The sequence below is a fragment of the Stenella coeruleoalba genome (assembly GCF_951394435.1).
Source record: "Stenella coeruleoalba genome assembly, chromosome: 16".
Lineage (NCBI taxonomy): Eukaryota > Metazoa > Chordata > Mammalia > Artiodactyla > Delphinidae > Stenella > Stenella coeruleoalba.
The window spans coordinates 45,263,699-45,283,284 of NC_137162.1; the positions used below are offsets into that span (position 1 = coordinate 45,263,699).

General features: G+C 47.0%; 1 protein-coding gene across 4 annotated transcripts in view; it reads left to right on the top strand.

Annotated features, from left to right (window-relative positions):
• The window catches only part of ALOX5 (arachidonate 5-lipoxygenase), a gene marked incomplete at its 5' end in the record, with an annotated part of 54,233 nt that overhangs the window by 21,758 nt on the left and 12,889 nt on the right, over window positions 1–19,586 (top strand). For all 4 annotated transcript variants that reach the window (XM_079900465.1, XM_079900468.1, XM_079900466.1 and 1 more), the window contains 3 exons: window positions 7,039–7,161; window positions 14,501–14,607; window positions 16,584–16,756. In XM_079900465.1, coding sequence (XP_079756591.1) covers window positions 7,039–7,161; window positions 14,501–14,607; window positions 16,584–16,756 — 403 coding nt within the window. The remainder of the gene's footprint in view (window positions 1–7,038; window positions 7,162–14,500; window positions 14,608–16,583; window positions 16,757–19,586) is intronic.

The window sequence follows — 19,586 nt, forward strand, 5'->3', positions numbered from 1 at the left end:
AAAAACAAAAACAAATGGGACCTATGAAACTTAAAAGCATTTGCACAGCAAGGGAAACCATAAACAAGACGAAAAGACAACCCTCAGAATGGGAGAAAATATTTGCAAATGAAGCAACTGACAAAGGATTAATCTGCAAAATATACAAGCAGCTCATGCAGCTCAATATCAAAAAAACAAACAACCCAATCCAAAAATGGGCAGTAGACCTAAATAGACATTTCTCCAAAGAAGATATACAGATTGCCAACAAACACATGAAAGAATGCTCAACATCATTAATCATTAGAGAAATGCAAATCAAAGCTACAGTGAGTTATCACCTCACACCAGTCAGAATGGCCATCATCAAAAAATCTACAAACAATAAATGCTGGAGAGGGTGTGGTGAAAAGGGAACCCTCTTGCACTGTTGGTGGGAATGTAAATTGATACAGGCACTATGGAGAACAGTATGGAGGTTCCTTAAAAAACTAAAAATAGAACTACCATATGACCCAGCAATCCCACTACTAGGCATATACCCTGAGAAAACTATAATTCAAAAAGAGTCATGTACCACAATGTTCATTGCAGCTCTATTTACAATAGCATATGGAAGCAACCTAAGTGTCCATCGACAGATGAATGGATAAAGAAGATGTGGCACATATATACAATGGAATATTACTCAGCCATAGAAAGAAATGAAATTGAGTTATTTGTGGTGAGGTGGATGGACCTAGAGACTGTCATACAGAGTGAAGTAAGTCAGAAAGAGAAAAACAAATACTGTATGCTAACACATATATATAGAATCTAAAAAATATAAAAAATGGTTCTGAAGAGCCTAGGGGCAGGACAGGAATAAAGACGCAGGTGTAGAGAACGGAGTTGAGGAAATGGGGAGGGGGAAGGGTAAGCTGGGACGAAGTGAGAGAGTGGCATGGACATACATACACTACCAAATGTAAGATAGATAGCTAGTGGGAAGCAACTGCGTAGCACAGGGATATCAGCTTGGTGCTTTGTGTCCACCTAGAGGGGCGGGATAGGGAGGGTGAGAGGGAGGGAGACGTAAGAGGGAAGAGATATGGGGATATATGTATATGTATAGCTGGTTCACTTTGTTATAAAGCAGAAACTAATGCACCATTGTAAAGCAATTATACTCCAATAAAGATGTTTAAAGAAAAAAAAGAATGACCAAATTCCCTTCCCAAAACTTTACAGTAATTTTCAATCCCACCAAAAGTATGTAAGAATATACTATTACCCATACGTTCACTAATACCTGATAACATCAATCTTTTAAATTTTTAACAATCCAGGAATCCTTAAGAGCCGCTGCTGTCTTAATCTGCATACCCGGACCACTGATGGCTTTAGCCTCTGCATTGCCTATTTATGTGCTTTATTTTCCTGTGGGTTTATTATTAATCTAAAGCAGCTCTTTATATATTAAGATTGTATCCCTTTGTTATATGTATAGTGTGTATCACTTGTCTTCAGTTACTTTTGTCACAGGTTTTAGCTTTTTATTTTCTTAATATATATATTGTTTTTCTTTGTAACTTTTGAGTTTCCTGCTTTGCTTAAGAAGGCCCTCCCCACCCCAGTGTTACATAAATTCTCATATTTTTGTCTAATATTTTTATAATTTTATTTTTAACTTCAGTCTTTTAATTCATCGGCTATGTATTTTTATACATGATGTGAAGTGGGGGTCAAATGTCCCTGATATCATTTATTACATAATGTTTCTTCCTGCTGCTTTGGGATGACACCCACAGCGCATGGAGCTGGCGTGGTGACCCCGTGCATGGGCTCTGCAGCCGGTGTTGGGCTCAGCTCCCACTTAACTGCCACACTCTGTCCTGTGAAAATTGTGTAATCTCTTTGTGCCTCAATTCCCCCATCTGTAAAATGGGGGAAATAATAGTACCACTTCCTAAGGATTTTGGAAAGAATTAAATAGGTTACACCATGAAAACACATAGACTAGTATTTGACACATAAAAAGCACTGGATAAATATTAGCTAGTTTTGTATTATATCCACATATTTTCTTGGGTCTGTTTTCCTACTCCATGGCCCAGTGCCATCTTTTGGTTACCAGAACTTTCTAATAAATCTGAATAGGCGTTATGTTATCTTACTGTTCTTTTTAAAGTTTTTCATGATGAGAATTGCTTTGAATGACACGTGTGTCCTGTAGTGACATTTTAATAATGTTGCATGTTTCCACCCATTTAGATCTTGTGTGATGTCCTTCAATAGAATTTCTACTTTTTCTTCATGAAGTTCTTTCACCTTTCTGGTCACTTTATACCAAAGGAAACTATAGCTTTTGCCATTCTAAGTAGGGTGTTTTTCTGTTTGCCAATGAATATTGCTGGGATAAAGATAACTACTCATTATTTAATATTTACTTTGTATTGACACCTTACTAAATTATTTTATTGTCTCCTTTTTTTAAAAATAAATTTATTTGTTTATTTATTTATGGCTGTGTTGGGTCTTGGTTGCTGTGCGCGGGCTTTCTCTAGTTGTGGCGAGCAGGGGCTACTCCTCGTTGCGGTGCGGGGGCTTCTCTTGTTGCAGAGCATGGGCTCTAGGTGCACAGGCTTCAGTAGTTGTGGCACGCGGGCTCTAGAGCGCAGCCTCAGTAGTTGTGGTGCACGGGCCCAGCTGTTCCACGGCATGTGGGATGCTCCCAGACCAGGGCTCGAACCCATGTCCCCTGCATTGGCAGGCGGATTCCAAACCACCGCGCCACCAGGGAAGCCTAATATTGTCTCTATTTTTAAGTGAGTCTTTTTAGTTGCCCAGTTATTTGATCGTATTATGTAAATGATGATACTTTTGTCTCTTAGTTTACATTATTATGTCACTGATAATTTTTTCTTATTGCCAAAACAAAGTAACAGTAGCAAGGATGAACATCCTTTCTGGGTCTTGATTTTTGAGAAAATGCCTTTGATATTTTTATTTGTTCAATATATTTGCTATTGTTTTCTAATAAACACTCTTTACTATATTTAGGAACTTCTTGGTTCATTCTAATGTCATTTTTGTTTGGCTGAACTTGTTCAATTAATATATGAAAGGGTGGGTAATATATGCAGGTAATATAATGTCTGAGTCCATACTTGATATGAGGCTTAAATGATTATGTAAAAAAGTCTGTAAACACCTTACACTATCTCCCCATTTTTAGTATGGCAAATGAGAAACCTAGTGATAGTTTCGTTATTTTCCTTTTCCCAGAAGCTTGTGAGTTTGTGGAACCATCTCTCCTCTCTCTCTTTCCCTTTCTCAATCCCCGCTCCGTCTCCACAGCATTCTCCTCTTTCACATTTTACAATTTAATCAGTATATATCTAGGAATGTCTTTTTTTTTTTTTTTTTTTTTTTTTTGTTGGTACGCGGGCCTCTCACTGTTGTGGCCTCTCCCGTTGCGGAGCACAGGCTCCAGACGCGCAGGCTCATCGGCCATGGCTCACGGGCCCAGCCACTCCGCGGTATGTGGGATCTTCCCGGACCGGGGCACAAACCCGTGTCCCCTGCATCGGCAGGCGGATTCTCAACCACTGCGCCACCAGGGAAGCCCTAGGAATGTCTTTTTTTTCTTTCTTTTTTTTTTCTGCCTAGGATTTACTCAGAAAATTGAGGTCCCTTCAGCTTAAGGAAGTTTTTCTCCTATTTCTTTGGTTTTTACTTCTCCATGTATCCCTGTCTCTCCTCTGGAACTCTCTCTGTGCATCAAATCTTCTATATCTGGTTTTCATGTCTCCTGTGTTTTCTTCATGACTTCCACTTCTTTGTGTATTTGTGTTGCATTTCCTTCCATTTGTCACAGAGCAGTGTCTGGCACATAACAGGCACTCAATAATTAGTTACTGAATGAACAGATTTTGTCTTCCAGGAGACCAATCAGATCTCACAGTGACTATTACTCTTTTTTTCCATTTTTCTATGGAATATTCAATTCTGAAATCATGTCTTGTGGTTGCAGAAAGTCTTTTTAGATTGTAATTGCATCTCCTTAAGAATTCTCTCTCTCTCTCTCTTTTTAAAATTAAATGTCTTTTCTGCTTCTTCCTTCCTTCCTTCTGCCTGGTTGTTCAATTTGGTCTTTCCAATGGAGTATGATTTTTTTCTTTGCCTATCTATCTGTGAGTATGAGGCCTTTGGCCCCTGTGCAGATCAGCCTGTCAGGCCTCTCAGGCAACAGTGCCTGCAGTGGAAGGAACATAGGTGTTGGTTTCAGGCGCCAGTAGTAAACTAGCTGGCAAACTGTGCTGTCTCCATGCAGTGAGAGGCCATTGTCTCCTGACCTCCTGAGGTGGGGCACTTTGGAGGCTGGGGGTCAGCAGGAAGGTGGGGTCTTGAAATGTGCTCCAAGTAAACTCTACCCTTAAGAAAACGTGAATGTATTTGCTGGCCCATCTCTCCTCATGGGGTTCAGTGCTTCCATACTGAAGAAATCCAGCTCTACTCAGCTCTTCAAATTAATTAGAGCCCTACTTCCCAGTGGCTAGGAAAAGATGGTTAGGAATATTTAAATTGATTTGACCAACAGTAATTAAGTAATCGGCAGTTAATACCAGTGGGGCTACCAGATGACTGCCTCAATTTTACACATATATTGGAGATACCTTAAATCATTTTCTAAAACAAAGGGAAAAAAGTCAATAAATTAATTGACATTTGTGCATTCATCCACATTTTTACCCTGGTTAATGTTAATCCAGCATTGGTGTTAATACAGACAACAAAAATAGAAGGTTTTTTTAATGTCTAGGAAAAGAGAATGTTGTTAGTAAACTAACAGTAAGAAATGTAGGTTCTATACAACAGAAAACGCTTTTCAAAATGCATTTGGAGTGATCATATGAGTGATCATATCCAGTTCCTGTTCACCTCTAATGATACTAATGAGAGGCTTGCTGGGCCAACAGGATACCTCAAAAAACATTGTGGAATTTTTGTGACAATAAAAGTACAAGATGATATTAAAGGGCCTTAAGACTTTTAAAAAATAATTATCAGAGTATAGTTGATTTACAATGTTGTGTTAGTCTCAGGTGTACAGCAAAGTGAATCAGTTATACATATACCTATATCCACTCCTTTTTTTTAGATTCTTTTCCCAAATAGGCCAGTACAGAGTACTGAGTAGAGTACCCTGTGCTATACAGCAGGTTCTTATTAGTTATATATTTTATATATAATAGTGTGTGTATGTCGATCCCAATCTCCCAACTTATCCCTCCCCCCATCCCCTGGTAACCATAAGTTTGTTTTCTATATCTGTGACTCTACTTCTGTTTGTAAATAAGTTCATTTGTACCTTTTTTTAGATTCCACATATAAGCGCCATCATATGTTATTTGTCTTTCTGTGTCTGACTCATTCACTCAGTGTGACGATATCTAGGTCCATCCATATTGCTGCAAATGGCACTATTTTGTTCTTTTTATGGCTGAGTAATATTCCGTTGTATGTATGGACCACATCTTCTTTATCCATTCCTCTGTTGTTGTACATTCAGGTTGCTTCCATGTCCTAAGACTTTTTAACGACCTGAACTCTCAGTGTTTTACTTCCCTCTTATAAGAGAGATTAGATTAAAAAGGAATACAGGCTTCCCTGGTGGTGCGGTGGTTGAGAGTCCGCCTGCTGATGCAGGGGACATGGGTTCGTGCCCCGGTCTGGGAAGATCCCACATACTGCGGAGCGGCTGGGCCCGTGAGCCATGGTCGCTGAGCCTGCGTGTCCGGAGCCTGTGCTCCGCAACGGGAGAGGCCACAGCAGTGAGAGGCCCGCATACCGCAAAAAAAAAAAAAAAAAAAAGGAATACAAATGGAAAAGCTGAAATCCCAGAATGTAAATTTTGGTTTTTAAACAAATGTAAGATCATTTAAATAAATAAAAGATCATTCTCCCCACCCTAAAAGAAACTAACAGATTTTTCGTTTGGTTTGGTTTGGTTTGGTTTGTTTTTTCAATAAACAAAAAGAAAAGTAAAATTTAAAAAAACAAACTTAAATACCCAATACTACAGGATAAATTTTAAGGACACCAGGCTCTAAAAATTTTGGTGGGGTAGAGTGCACGGCCTGTCTTTGAGGGGAGCTGGTTATTTTTGTTTTTTTTTAATTTATCTATTTTATTTATTTATTTTTGGCTGCATTGGGTCTTCTTTGCTGCGTGCGTGCTTTCTCTACTTGCGGCAAGCGGGGGCTACTCTTCTTTGTGGTGCTCGTGCTTCTCCATTGTGGTGGCTTCTCTTGTTGTGGAGCACAGACTCTAGGCATGCGGGCTTCAGTAGTTGTGACACGTGGGCTCAGTAGTTGTGTCTCGCAGACTCTAGAGCGCAGGCTCAGTAGTTGCGGTGCATGGGCTTAGTTGCTCTGAGTTGCTCTGATTCTTAACCACTGTGCCACCAGGGAAGTCCCGGGGAGCTGTTTTGATTACAACAATCTCTGAATCTGCTATTGGCATCAGTCTGTGCCTGGAGGTCCTCACCCAACCTCCCTGTTGACTCATGCCCCCTTTGGGAAGGCATGACCGCTGTCCCCTTTTTTCCCTTGACCACCACACACAATACAGGGGTGATGACCAAGCTGGTAGGATGTTGGATGTCTAGGTCAAGTGTGATGGGGCAACCTTAACCACTTCCACCTCCAGGGGCCAGCATGGCAGCTCTGTGCTGGGGAGACATCGCCCTTGAATGTCACCTCAAATAAATGAGGTCTTCTGATGCTCTCTGTACACACTGGTGTGCACCTACCATTCACCACCCCTCTGCTGTAATCCCAGCTTCAGGTTTAGGGAACCTCAGGCTTCCCACTTTGAGACCCAGGGCACAGCAAGGTGGGGGGACACCAGACCTTGGGAGGCATCCCAGTACCTCGCCAGGCACACGCTCAGCTAAAGCATGGTGACCTTATGGGCACATCCTCAGACCACACAGGCAGCCTTCAGCCTGAGGGCCCAACCCAAAAGCCAGACATTTAACCCAGTTTTCTTCTCCTTCCTTTTCACGCTCAGATGGATGGAGTGGAACCCTGGCTTCCCCTTGAGTATCGATGCCAAATGCCACAAGGATTTACCCAGAGATATCCAGTTCGATAGTGAGAAGGGAGTAGACTTTGTTCTGAACTACTCTAAAGCGTAAGTGTTCAAGAACTCGAGGATGCTGGGCAGCCCTCCAGCGGCTGGGGCCGGAGATGGAACCCTCGTTCCTCCCCTTGTGGTGGCCTTGGGCTGGGGGATCAGCTCAGCCGAGCAACTCTTCCCCAGTCGTTTGATTGTATCTCGGCAATAGCATGGATCCTTAATGCACAATCAAATCACAGGGAAACCTGTATCTAAACAAATTTAGACTGTAGGACTCCAGACACCAAACAGCTGTTTTCAGCCCAGAGTGGAGGTCTTTACTTGGAGTGCCCCATCCCCATCCACAGCTCATCTCCCCTTGGACTAGTTCAAGGGTAAACAGTGTCCAGGATGTCACCCAGCTGGTAGGGCATTGCAGTCATAATGACCAACACGCCTGTGCTGATCACTTACCTGCATCCCCATTCGTCTTTCACTACAACCCCACGAGGCAGGCACAGATCTTATCCCCATTCTGCAGTTGAGGAATACGTGGAATAAGGAAGTACAATACCCTGCCCAGTAGCCCCTGCTAATAAACAGCAGAGATCCGAGTCCTGCGCTCCTTCTTGGCGGCTGAATTATTATACGGTTTTCAAAGACCCCCTGGGTGCTCATTACCAACATGGAGCCCCAGCCCTACCTCAGGGCTAGTGGAGGGGCATTTGAATCTGTCCTCTGATACTTTAGGGAATTCTCACAATCATGCAAATTTGGAAAACCCTAAACCCGTGGTCATGCAACCTGACCAAGCCTTGGATGGCCCTGAGGAGATTCAGCACCTCCCGGTGCCCAGCACCCCTCTCAGGGTGAGAGTCTCCCAGGGTGGGCGCTGGCCTTGGGTTGGCATAACCAGGAGGCAGACAGGTGGAGAAGCACTAACCCAGTTAGCTTCTGTGGTGGCATTTGCTTAGCTGCATAGCTGCTCCACTCAAGAAGTTGCCTCATTTGGTTGCTTCTGTAAAGAAAGGGTGGGAGGCCACACACTCAGGCCTTCCTCTTTGGGGCATTTGAGAAAAACCCTACACACACACACACACACACACACACACAGCCTCACAATCAGACTCCGCAGGGAATCCCCTCACATCACAGAGACTGGGATGCATTTGTCTCCCTGCGGCTGCCTCTCCGTGGGAGGGAGGAAGTAATAAGGGCCTGACACTTAATAAGCCTCTGCTAAGTGCCAGGCTGTAGGTGTGGGTGCTTTCTGTATAGAATCGTCTGTTTTAACCTTCACAGCAACCCCAGGAAATAGGTACTGTTTTTAACCATCTCCAGGTAAGTAAACTGAGGCTCTGCCAGGTCCAGGCCAAGGAATTTGCCTAAGGTCGTTTCAGCAGGAATTGGCAAAACCAGGATTTGAATTCAGGTCTATTGGGGTTCAAAACTGGGGATTTTCTTCCCTGCTACTATTGAGATCAAATGGAGAGAAAAATTAACACCAAACCACTAGATTAGTAACGCAGCAGTACCCAACACCTGGCTCCCTGGAAACATCAGGGCAATCATATGTCTCATTTCCTACCCAGGGGTTAGCATTATTGAGTCAAAGGCATGTGGCTTTAGGAGAGCAGAGTCCAGACCAGGATGATACAAGAAGGACAGAAGGCCCTTGTAAAAGGGGCAGTTTGGAGAGAAAACGATAATGATAGAGAGGCAGCAAGGTCAGAGGAGGTGATACTGCTTTGGGGAGTAGTGCCACCTCTGCTAAGTAATGGTGGGGGAGTGGATGGATGGATGGATGGATGGATGGATGGTGAGTGGAGGGATGGATAGTGGATGGTGGATGGAGGGATGGTGGAGTGAAAGCCAGGCTGTGCCTTTCTTATGTCTGCTCAGTGTTCCTTAGGTCATTGTCATCTTTTATCTCAGGATCCCAGCACAGCAGCTGCCACAGGATAGGTGCTCAGTAAACCCTTTCAAAATGAATTGAGTGTGGCCTTTGTGACCACCTCACAGGCCCTCACTTCACACACACACACACACACACACACACACACACACACACACAATCACACACTTACCTTTTCCTTCTCACGTATCCCCATCATAGCCAACAGCATCCTAGATCAGTGGTTCTCGGTCCTGACTGTGCATTTAATATTAAGACTCCGTGCCACCTCACTGCAGCCAGGCTGTTATGCCAGCATCTGCAGCACAGGCATGAGTATATTTTAAAAGCTCTTTGGGGGATTCTAATGTGCAACCAGGATTGAAACCACTGGCCTTGATGCCTCCCTTGGCCTCACCCTCCATCCAGGTGAATGTGGGATCATGTCCATCCCCTGGGTCTCAGTGTGTATGTCCTCCTTTCTCAGCTCTGCCATGTCTCCCCAGAATGTTCAGGAACATTCTTCTACCTGCTTCCCCAGGCTCCATCCCACACAGAAATTGGAAGTTCATTCTCAAGTACATGTATAGTTTGTTGGCGGCTCCTTCTACAAAGCAAATATAATTCTTTGACTCGCCTACCTAAAATCCTTCAGTGATTACCCCAACCACAGGGGTCTCTGCCCAGCCTTCTCTCTTGCCCCCAGATGCACAGGACACCCCAGCCATGTGTGTCCAGAGCTGGGGGTCTTCGTGTCCCCTTGTCTTTGCCTCGCTGTTTTCTCTGCCTCAAATGCCCTTTTTCCCTTCTTTGCCTGGCCAAGTCCAACTCATCATTTTTCAGGACTGGAATAAGGTGCCCCTTCTCCCAGAAGCTCCTAGAGGCCCCAGGTCTGAGGGAGGCTTCCTCCCCTGTGCTCCCCAGTATGGGCCACACAGGCCACCAGCTCTCCAGCAATACCATAGCCCATCTTTCTCTACATCTTCCATGTTACTTGGCCCCTTGAGCTGCAAACTATTTGGCAGGACCAGAGCAAAGAAATCCTGAGATGGGCCCTCAGCCCCACCTGGCACAGCCCAGCTGGGGTGGTCAGCTGAGCACCAGCTCTGTTGGCACAGTGAACCAAGGACCATGCGGTCCTAAGAAGGAGAGAAGAGACACAGCCTCTGCATTTGAGGAGGATGAGTCAAGGGGACTGGGCCTCAGGGAAGCAGGTCAGAGGGACCCCACCCCGGGAGATGAGGGATTCATGGAAGAGGGCTCTGGGCCAGTGGAAGGTGAGCCTAAGGAAGCTGGTGAACTTCTTTAAGACTTGGTGTCTTCATCTAAAAAATGAGACCATAGCTCCCACTCCAGGCTGTTGTGAGAATATTAAGGAACCACATATGTCAACCCTGCACAGAGAAGGTTCTCCCTAAAGACAGCATTAGTCTTCATTCATTCCCAGTAATGAGGTCAGGCCAGCCAGGACCCACTTCTCCAGCATCACCTGCTGAGCACTTGCTCCCTCAGATCGACCTCTGCCCTCAAGGGCTCATAGAGGGACCCTTCCTCTGTTTGGTGTTATCTCATTATGGGGTCCAGGAAGGCTTCACAGCAGGACACCTAGCCTGGCCTTGCAGCTAACCAGACGGTTGGGAGCCTGAAGAAGCAGGACTCGGACGCTCTGGCAGAGGGAGCATCACATGTAAAGGCTGGGTGTGGCTGGGCCTCCTCACAGAACCACGTGGGGGGTGAAATTTCATGTTGTCGTCAAAGGAGGAGCAGCTTATCTGTTTAATCACCACTCACTGTTTGCAGCCTGGAGCTCTGAGTGCAGGAGGTTGGTGGGACTGGTAAGGGAATGTTCTCTTCAAAGGAAATTGAGAAAGAGAGCTTCCTTCCCAGTAGAGGAGAACAGTGCAGAAATGTGACTGAGTTCGGGAGAGATGACCAGACCAGGGTGCTTGGGTCCTCACCCACCGGACATTTCTCATCAGATGAGATCGGGGTGGGGGGGGCAGCTCCTTGGAGGAGCGTCCTTCTCCTTGGGGTCTGGATTTGCAGTGTTGGATGAGAAACAGGGAGAGGTGAGGGAAATCAGAGCCACATTGCAGAAGGTGGACCTGGCAGCCTTTGAGGGTCAGATGAGCGAGCCCAGCAGTGGGGAAAAACAAAGACAGGGAACAGGGGAGTAGGGAGGACTTCAGGATGTGGTGTGGATGTCCCGGGATCCAGTTGAAATTCAGGTCAAAATGGGGAGAGGCCGAGGGGAGAACCCAAGGCACCCTTGACACTGTACATCTGGCTTATAGGCAGAGTGGGGTGGTCATCAGAAAGGAAAGCTGGACAAGAAGTGGTGAAGAGGAAGATGAGTGCAGTCAGGGGGCATGTTGACGTTCAGAGCCCTGTCCGGCCTCCGATAGTGAGACCAAGGGTAGAGTGGGATGGGTAGGCCCGGGGCTAAGCAGAGAGGCTTCAGGGAGCATTGAGGCCAAGCAAGGTTGGGAGCCCTGCAAGGGACGGGGGAGAGGGGGTCGAGGGCCAGATAGAGGCTTTGTTTGGGGACAGGGAGAAGAGTGTGGTCCGAAGGCAATAAGTCTTCCCACCCCTGCTCCAGCCCCACAGACCAGTCACCCACTGCTTGCGTGAAGTCAGACAAAATTACATGTATGGTAGCTCTTTGAAAGGAGCTGGCAGCATAGAGAAGGAAAGAGCAGGCCGCAAGATGAAGAGCAGGAAGCTAGAGAGAAAAGATGGGCTTCCTTGCCCCTGAGGAGGGCTGGGGTGAGAGCGAGAGAGGGAGAGATGATGGCACGGGAGCAGGGAAGCCGAGGGAACTTGTTCTCTTGACTTTGGAAGCCAAAGCCAGGAGTTTTGCGGGAAAAAGTCCCCACACCCTCCTACTGTCACCCCAGCTCAGAAACAAGTTGGCTCCACATCACCAAAGCACTCAGAAAACAGGATTCTCCCCTTTAACTTCACGAATGCTACCCAAATCCTTGGATCTCCTTGGTAATCGTTAAAGTCATCTCCTCCTAGTTCTAACCGATCCCTGTATGTCTGTATATCAACCCTATTTACCTATGCTGAATTCTGTTACAGAATCAGAGATGTGTCCCATTGGAAAATAAATTTGTTGGGGAAAGTGTAGGGGGAAAAAAATTCCCACCTAAAAGTTAGACCTGGAAATTTTTACTTATATTTGCTAAAGTAGCAGTTTTTTGTTAAAAATGGATCATAAAATAAAGGTATAAGTTAACACAAATCATAAAGTAATGTTTCCTTTAAAAAGGGTTTGCTTTAAAGTTAAATTAATTTGGAAAACATTGCAACCTTTCCAGCAATGGTTCTCAAGTTATAGTTTGCATCAGAATCCCCTGGAGGGCCTGTTAAAATCTGGACTTAGAGACCCACCCCTAGAGTTTCTGATTAGGGAAGGCTGAGGTGGGGCCTGAGAATCTGCATTTCTAATGCCATCCTGGGGGTGCTGATGCTGCTGGCCCACCAACCACACTCGGGGTAGCAAGGTTATACTTTGCTTTCCTGGGGGAAGAAAACCTATTAATCTATTCAAAGTATAGCAACAAGTATCAACTCATCTCTAATTACCCTTTAAAAGCAAAAGGTCACCTTATTTAGAGCCTGGAGAGCAGCGATTGTTTCTGACTCTAGCTGCGCCATCTTGGGAGAGTTATTTAAGTTTTTTTGACCCATTTCCTTCCTATAAAATGAGGTTGGTGCTGCCTAACTGCTAGAATTGTTATGAGATTTAAACGAACTCACGTAGGCAGTGCCTCTGCGGTGCGGGCTAGCACAGTGTAGACCTAGTATCTAGTATCTCCATTCTGGATGCTTGCGAGGACTTTGTCCTCATTCCTGAGCCCAAGGAAGGAGACTGGCCAGGGAGCTACCTTCTCAGGCTCTGTTACTGCCTGTTTGCTGGCTCTTCTGGGCTTCTTCCATTCCCACGGGAGCTGGCCCAGAGGAGGCTACCTGCTGCTTGTCCTTTGACAAATGCAAATTGAGCTCCTGGGGGTGGGGGCCTGACATGAATCAAAAGTGGTCCCTTGGTCCCAGCTCCAAGAAGCTCACAGTCTAGTGGAGACCAAGCTATGGACAGCTCATCACGATAGTATGTGGTAGATATTCCTTTGGAAAAGAGCACTGGGAAAACTTGAGGCAGGGAGGAAGCTCTGAGGATGCAGCATCAGAAAAAAGCTTTCTAAGAGAGAGGCCCAACCTGGGTCTTGAAGGATGCATAGGAGTTCACCACGCTGATTGGAGGAGTGGAGGGGATGGCTTTCAGGGCGGTGAGAACTCCGTGATCCAGGAGGACCAGAGTGGGGGCCTGTGTAGGGAAGTGGAGCTGAGGCTGCCAACGCAGAGAGTTGGGCAAGGATCCCAGCCTTTACTGCTGGGGGTGGGCGGTGCAGGACCATGGGGGTTTGAAGCAGGGATGAAGTCCATGGGGGTCAGCATTTTAGTGTCAAGGAAAAAGGGGTTGGTTGTCAGATGCTTCAGCGAGATCGGGGAGTTTAGAGCTGACTCTTTAGGTACAGCCACTAGGATGTGACACACAGTGCCCTGGGTGAGAGCACTTAAGGAGGGCAGAGAGGAGAGGAAGTAAAGAGGAGCCAGACGCAAAGATTCTTAGGTGAACTGAGTGTGAAGGAAGAAAGGGATGAATGAATTAAGCAGAAGGACCCCAGGAGGGAGAGGGCAAAGTTCTGTGCCGTAGCCTGGATTGTGAACTTGTCCACTGGTCCCTCCAGAACACCACAGTTTAAGGCTGCAGACGTTAATATTAACAGTAAGTGATAATCATGGTACTAGTCGCTAATATTTGTTGAACTCATTTTACAAATCAATGCTTTCTATATATCATGTCAACCCTGTGAGGCAGGGACAGTTATTGTACCCGTTTCATGGATGAGGAAACTGAGGCACAGAAGGTTAGGGATTTGCCCAAGACCATATGGCTGGGAAGAGATGGAGCTGGGATCTTCGGCCAGGCCCTTAACACTCTGTGCTGACCTGCATCCATCTCAGCTGCCCTCTCTGGCCTTGCATATGGACTCCTCAGCACAAGGCAAAGAGCCAAGGTTAGGCAGAAAGTAAATGAGGGTTAAATTCCACTAAACTGCTTATCCCCCCAAATCCAGGAGACTCGGGAGAGCAGCTACATAGGAGATAACGGTGCTCTGTCCCTGGAAGCTTGCATCAATTTGGGGCAGCAAAAAGTCTGATGAATGAATGAATGAAGGCATAGACCAGAGCCCGTGTGAATGGGAAGAGAGCACTGTAGACTGCTGTCGAGGACAGGCGACTGGTCTCTTTCTTAGGGGAAACGCAGAAGGAAGAGCATGGGCGTGGGTGCCAGTTTCTGTCCTGGTTTCCACAAGGCCAATCAGCTGCCCCCTTGGAGCTGCCCTGGGTTCAAGTCCCCTAGAGGCCCCATGAGACCAGGGTGCGGAGGGGCTTGGCAGGGGGCAGGTGAGGCCAGAGCGTGCAGGGGCGCCGCCGTGTCTCGGTCTGCAGGATGGAGAACCTGTTCATCAACCGCTTCATGCACATGTTCCAGTCTTCCTGGAGCGACTTCGCGGACTTTGAGAAAATCTTCCTCAGGATCAGCAACACCATTTCTGGTGAGTGTGCTTTGGGGGCTCTTATGGTGCTGGGGAGCCTTGCCTGGGCGTGGGAAAGGGCTGCTCCACCCACTCCAGCACGAGGCCTCCCTGTGCCCCAGGCCAGCACTGCCTGCACCCACACAGTACGCTCCACTGGGCATCACCCTCATGGCCAGAGGTTTCTCCTCCTTGGATGTCCAGTGTTGAGCACCCTCAACCTCATTTCACCATCGAAAGTCTCATAAATATCAACACTTTTTCTTTAAATAAATCAATCATTTATGATGCTTCTGAACAGAGAAAAGGCAGGAGTTAGCTTGTTTTTTAAGCATTTACGTGAAAGCAACAGTGGGTTCCTTTGGACTAGGATGTATTTGGTAGAACAGTAGCATCATAACTGCCAGGGATGGCACAGGAAGGACCACACAGCAACAGAATGATTAGGAGACATTAAGGAGACAAGCAAGGGGGGAAACTGCCTTCACAAACTCCTCCCCAGGGTGCCCCCCGCTCCCCTCCTTCTCCCTCATCCTAGGGCCCCTGCTTCCTGGGCACAAGGACCTGGGTTTTTTTTTTTCTTTTCTTTTTCTATAGGTACAGTGTTGTACAACAGACCTCTAGAACATACTCATCTTAACTGAAACTTCACGCCATGGATTAGTAACTCCCCACAACCCCTCCCTAGCAACCACCACACTGTGCTGCTCTTTGATTCTGTTGAGCTGGACTAATTCAGATGCTTCATATAAGTGGAACCATGCAGTACTTGTCCTTCTGTGACTGGGTTATTTCACTTAGCATCATGTCCTCCAGGTTCACCCATGCTGTCATATATTGTGAATGTCCATCTTTTTTAAGGCTGAATAGTATTCCATTGTGTGTATATACCACATTTTCTTTATTCATCCCTCTGTAGATGAGCATTTAGGTGGTTTCCACATCTTGCCTGTTATGAATTGTGCTGCAAGGAACATGAGGGTGCAGATATCTTTTCAAGATCCTGATTTCAATTCTTTGGGATAAATACCCAGAAGTGGGATTGCTGGATCATGTGGCAGTTCTATTTTTAACTTTTCGAGGAAACTCCACACTGTTTTCCATAGCAGCTGTGCATCCTGAATTCCCACCAACTGTGCACAAGGGCTCCAACTTCTCCATGGCCTCACCAACACTTGCCTTTTTTTTTTAATAATAGAATCCTGACAGGTGTGAGGTGCTATCTCACTGTGGTTTTGATTTGCCTTTCACTGGTGACTAGTGATGTTGAGCATTCTTTCCTATACCTGCTGGCCATCTGTATGTCGTCTTCAGAGAAATGTCTGTTCAAATCCTTTGTCCAGGGTTTCCCTGGTGGCGCAGTGGTTGAGAGTCCGCCTGCCACTGCAGGGGACACGGGTTCGTGCCCCGGTCCGGGAAGATCCCACATGCGGCGGAGCGGCTGCACCCGTGAGCCATGGCCGCTGAGCCTGCGCGTCCGGAGCCTGTGCTCCGCAACGGGAGAGGTCACAACAGTGAGAGGCCCGCGTACCGCAAAAACAAACAAACAAAAACTCCTTTGTCCATTTTTTAATCGGGTTATTGGTGTTTTTGCTATTGAGTTGTAGGAGTTCCTTATATATTTTGAAGATTAAACTTTTATCAGATATATGGTTCGCACAGATTTTCTCCGATTCTGTAGGTTGTCTTTTCACTCTGTTGATTGTTTCCTTTGCTGTGCAGAAAGCTTTTTAGTTTGATGCAATCCCATTTGTCTATTTTTGTTTTTGTGCTTGAGAAAGGGGTTCCCCAGGAACCTTCTGAGCCACTAAGGGCCAGCTCAGGGAGGATGGGGTGGTGTCATGGCCTGACCTAGTGGTCAAGCAGTTGGGCATGGTGGGCTGTCCACTGAGTGCCTGGGAGAGGGGACCCAGCAAGGACTCTGGCCCTCCGCTAGCATCAGGAAGACCTCAGCCCGGCTCAGAACGCAGGCTGAGCTCCGATTCTCTCCTCCATAGAGCAGGTTATGAATCACTGGCAAGAAGACTTAATGTTTGGCTACCAGTTCCTGAATGGCTGCAACCCTGTGTTGATCCAGCGCTGCGTGAAGCTGCCAGAGAATCTCCCGGTTACCACAGAGATGGTGGAGTGCAGCCTGGAGCGGCAGCTCACCTTGGAGCAGGAGGTTGAGGTAGAACCTGGTTGGCTGGAGACGGTGGCCCGGGCCAGAGGCTCAGCTCAGGTGGCCAGGTCATACTCTGTTGGGCAGAAACCACTTCCTGCTGGCCATTGCTCGCTGGCCCCCAGGCTGCTACCTCCAGGCTCATCTGTCTGGCTGATGGCAAGATCGACTGCCCTCAGTGAAGTGACCTCTTCCTTTTCCTGAGCATTTATGAAAACTGTCTTGTCCAGCATGGGTGGGGGAATTGAGAGGGATATTTCCCCGTGATGTGCAGGTCTTAGAGCATAATATCAATATTTTCAATATCAATATCATGATTAAAAGAGCTCCCTCTAACTAAGGGCCTGTTGTGGGCCAGGCATTGTGAGAGATGCTTTACACACAGGACTATCAATTGTTACCCACCTTGCAAAGGTAAAGAAACTGGAGAAAAGAGCAAGCCTTGCATCAAAAAAAAAAAAAAAAAAAAAAAGGAGAAAACTGATGGAACTTTTGACTTCCTAATTAGAAGTGTTGGTCTTCTGCTTCTGTCCTCACCCTCTCCCCAGCCCTTCTCCTGGCCCTCGTCTGCAGGGTCAGCCTTCTCCAGTTCCAAGACTATTGTAGTCTTGAGACAGAAAGGGGTTCAAAGCTCCTCCTCTGGTAGGACTCAGTGTCAGCCGCCTTCCATGCCAGGAGCTTGAGGCTCTGGGAACTGGCCTTAGTCTCCCATCAGTTGGCCCATTCCCACTAGAGCCAGGATGACCAGGCCTCCTGCCACCTGCCCCAGGTGTCTAGGCGGCCTTCTGCTGTTTCCAGTCACCCTGTCTTGCTTGCTCAGCTCACCATGGGGCCCCAGAAAGAGAGCGATGGTCAGTGCCGTCTGTGGACAGACCTCCCAGCCCTCACACCCTGTCCACCTGACTCTGGAGGGCCACCTGCCCAGCTGAAGTCCCCAGGCAGGGCTCCTGCCCCACCTGGTCATGTGGACAGGTGACAACCTGTCCCCACGTAGACAGGCACACACAGCAGTTCTCCCCTGTAGATTTAATTGCTGGACGTAGTAACATTGATTCAGTGCTGTTGGTTTCAAACTTCAAATCAGAGAATCACTGAATCTTAAAAGCCAGAGAATCCTAGAACTGGAAGGGACTGAGCAGCCATCTGTGCACCCAGCCGCCCTGGCAGGGGGACAGCCTCCGCTCAGGAGTCCTTGCCACCACAGTGGTCGTCTTTCCTTTGAGTTATGGTCTTGATGCTCAGCTGTGGTTTGGGTGGTGAAGCAATAATCCAATAGCCACCATTGACTGGAGTCTTACACACACACCACCCATCTCTTACACATACGTCGCTCCATCCCCTACAATATGGTTCTTAATTCCCACAGTCATTTCTGCTACTTCTCTTTGGCAGCATCTTATGATCTACATTAAGTTTGTGGCCTACTAAAACTCCAAAGTTTTTTTCTTTTAATCTTTACCTATGCAATTATTTTTTTGCAACATGAATAGAGAAATTCTACCCCTGTTGTTTTTGAGTCATCGTCACAACTCTTCAAGAGTGTTTTAGTTCTTAGACTTTATATTAGGATTTTGTAGTTTCAAGTCACAAAAATCATAAGAAATGCATTGGTTGAGGCAACAGCAAGAAGCAAAGCGAGGGGACTTCCCTGGTGGCACAGTGGATAAGACAATATGCTCCCAGTGCAGGGGGCCCGGGTTCGATCCTTGGTCAGGGAACTAGATCCCACATGCATATCGCAACTAAGAGTTCGCATGCCACAACTAAGGAGCCCACGTGCCGCAACTAAGACCTGGTGCAACCAAATAAATAAATGATTTTTTTAAAAAGAAGAAGCAAAGCGACTAGCTCAGGCATAGCTGGGTCCAAGGTTCAGATAATCCATTGGCATCATTTCTCCATTTCTCAATTCTCTGCCTCTGTTGGATTTTTTTTCTTAGGAAGGTGTCCTTTTGTGGAGGTAAAGATGACCACCAACAGCTTCAGACTTACCTTCCACCATTTTAGCAAACATTACCCAATCCCAGAAAGAAAGTCCCTGTTTCCCAACACTTCCAGCAAGTGTCATGGGTCCAGCTTGGGATAATTCCCTGAACCAATCGCTATGGTCAGGAGAATGGACTATGTCGACCAAAAGGAGAGGACAGGAATACCAGACAAGCAAGACCGCCAGCATCTTCTACAGAACCTAGAATATCAACTGAGAGATAGGGTTGGTGCTCTCACTTTCCAGCAGGATGAAACTGAGGCCCAGAGAGAGGAGGTGGTCTGGAATAACAGAGAAATGCCCCATAGGCAGACCCAAACCCCAGGCCCCCGGGTTCCCAGGGCCTCCCTTTAGCCTTTCATTCATCATGTTAAACAACCTGGGTCCGCTCAAGATTTGATCGGCAGCCATTTCTTCTGCACAGTGGTCACTGATGGCCACATCCGCTCTGAAAGGCATTTGTCCAGCCCATCACAGAAGCCCAGCCAACCCTGTGCCCACCGGGACTAGTGTCTCCAACTTCTGGCCAAGGTGTCCCAAGGGGCCATCACTTGCTATCCTGGAAGCAGCCTCTCCCCACTTCCCTCTGCCCTGGCTGGCCGAGGGCACCATCCCCTCCTTCCCCGACCCCGTCCCACTCCTGCCCTGAATGCATCTCGAGCAGACTGCTCGGAGCTCATCACCGGTGTCAGACAACTGCCAGGGTCCTCTGCGTCCGAAAAAAGGAGGAAGGTGATGGCCAGGCTTTGAGCTTCTCTAGTGCCTTGGTCCCCTCAAGCGCTTGCACAGTGGCCCCCGCGCGCCCTCTGTAGGCAGAGTCGTGGACGTGCAACTGACTTGAGCACCTGTTGA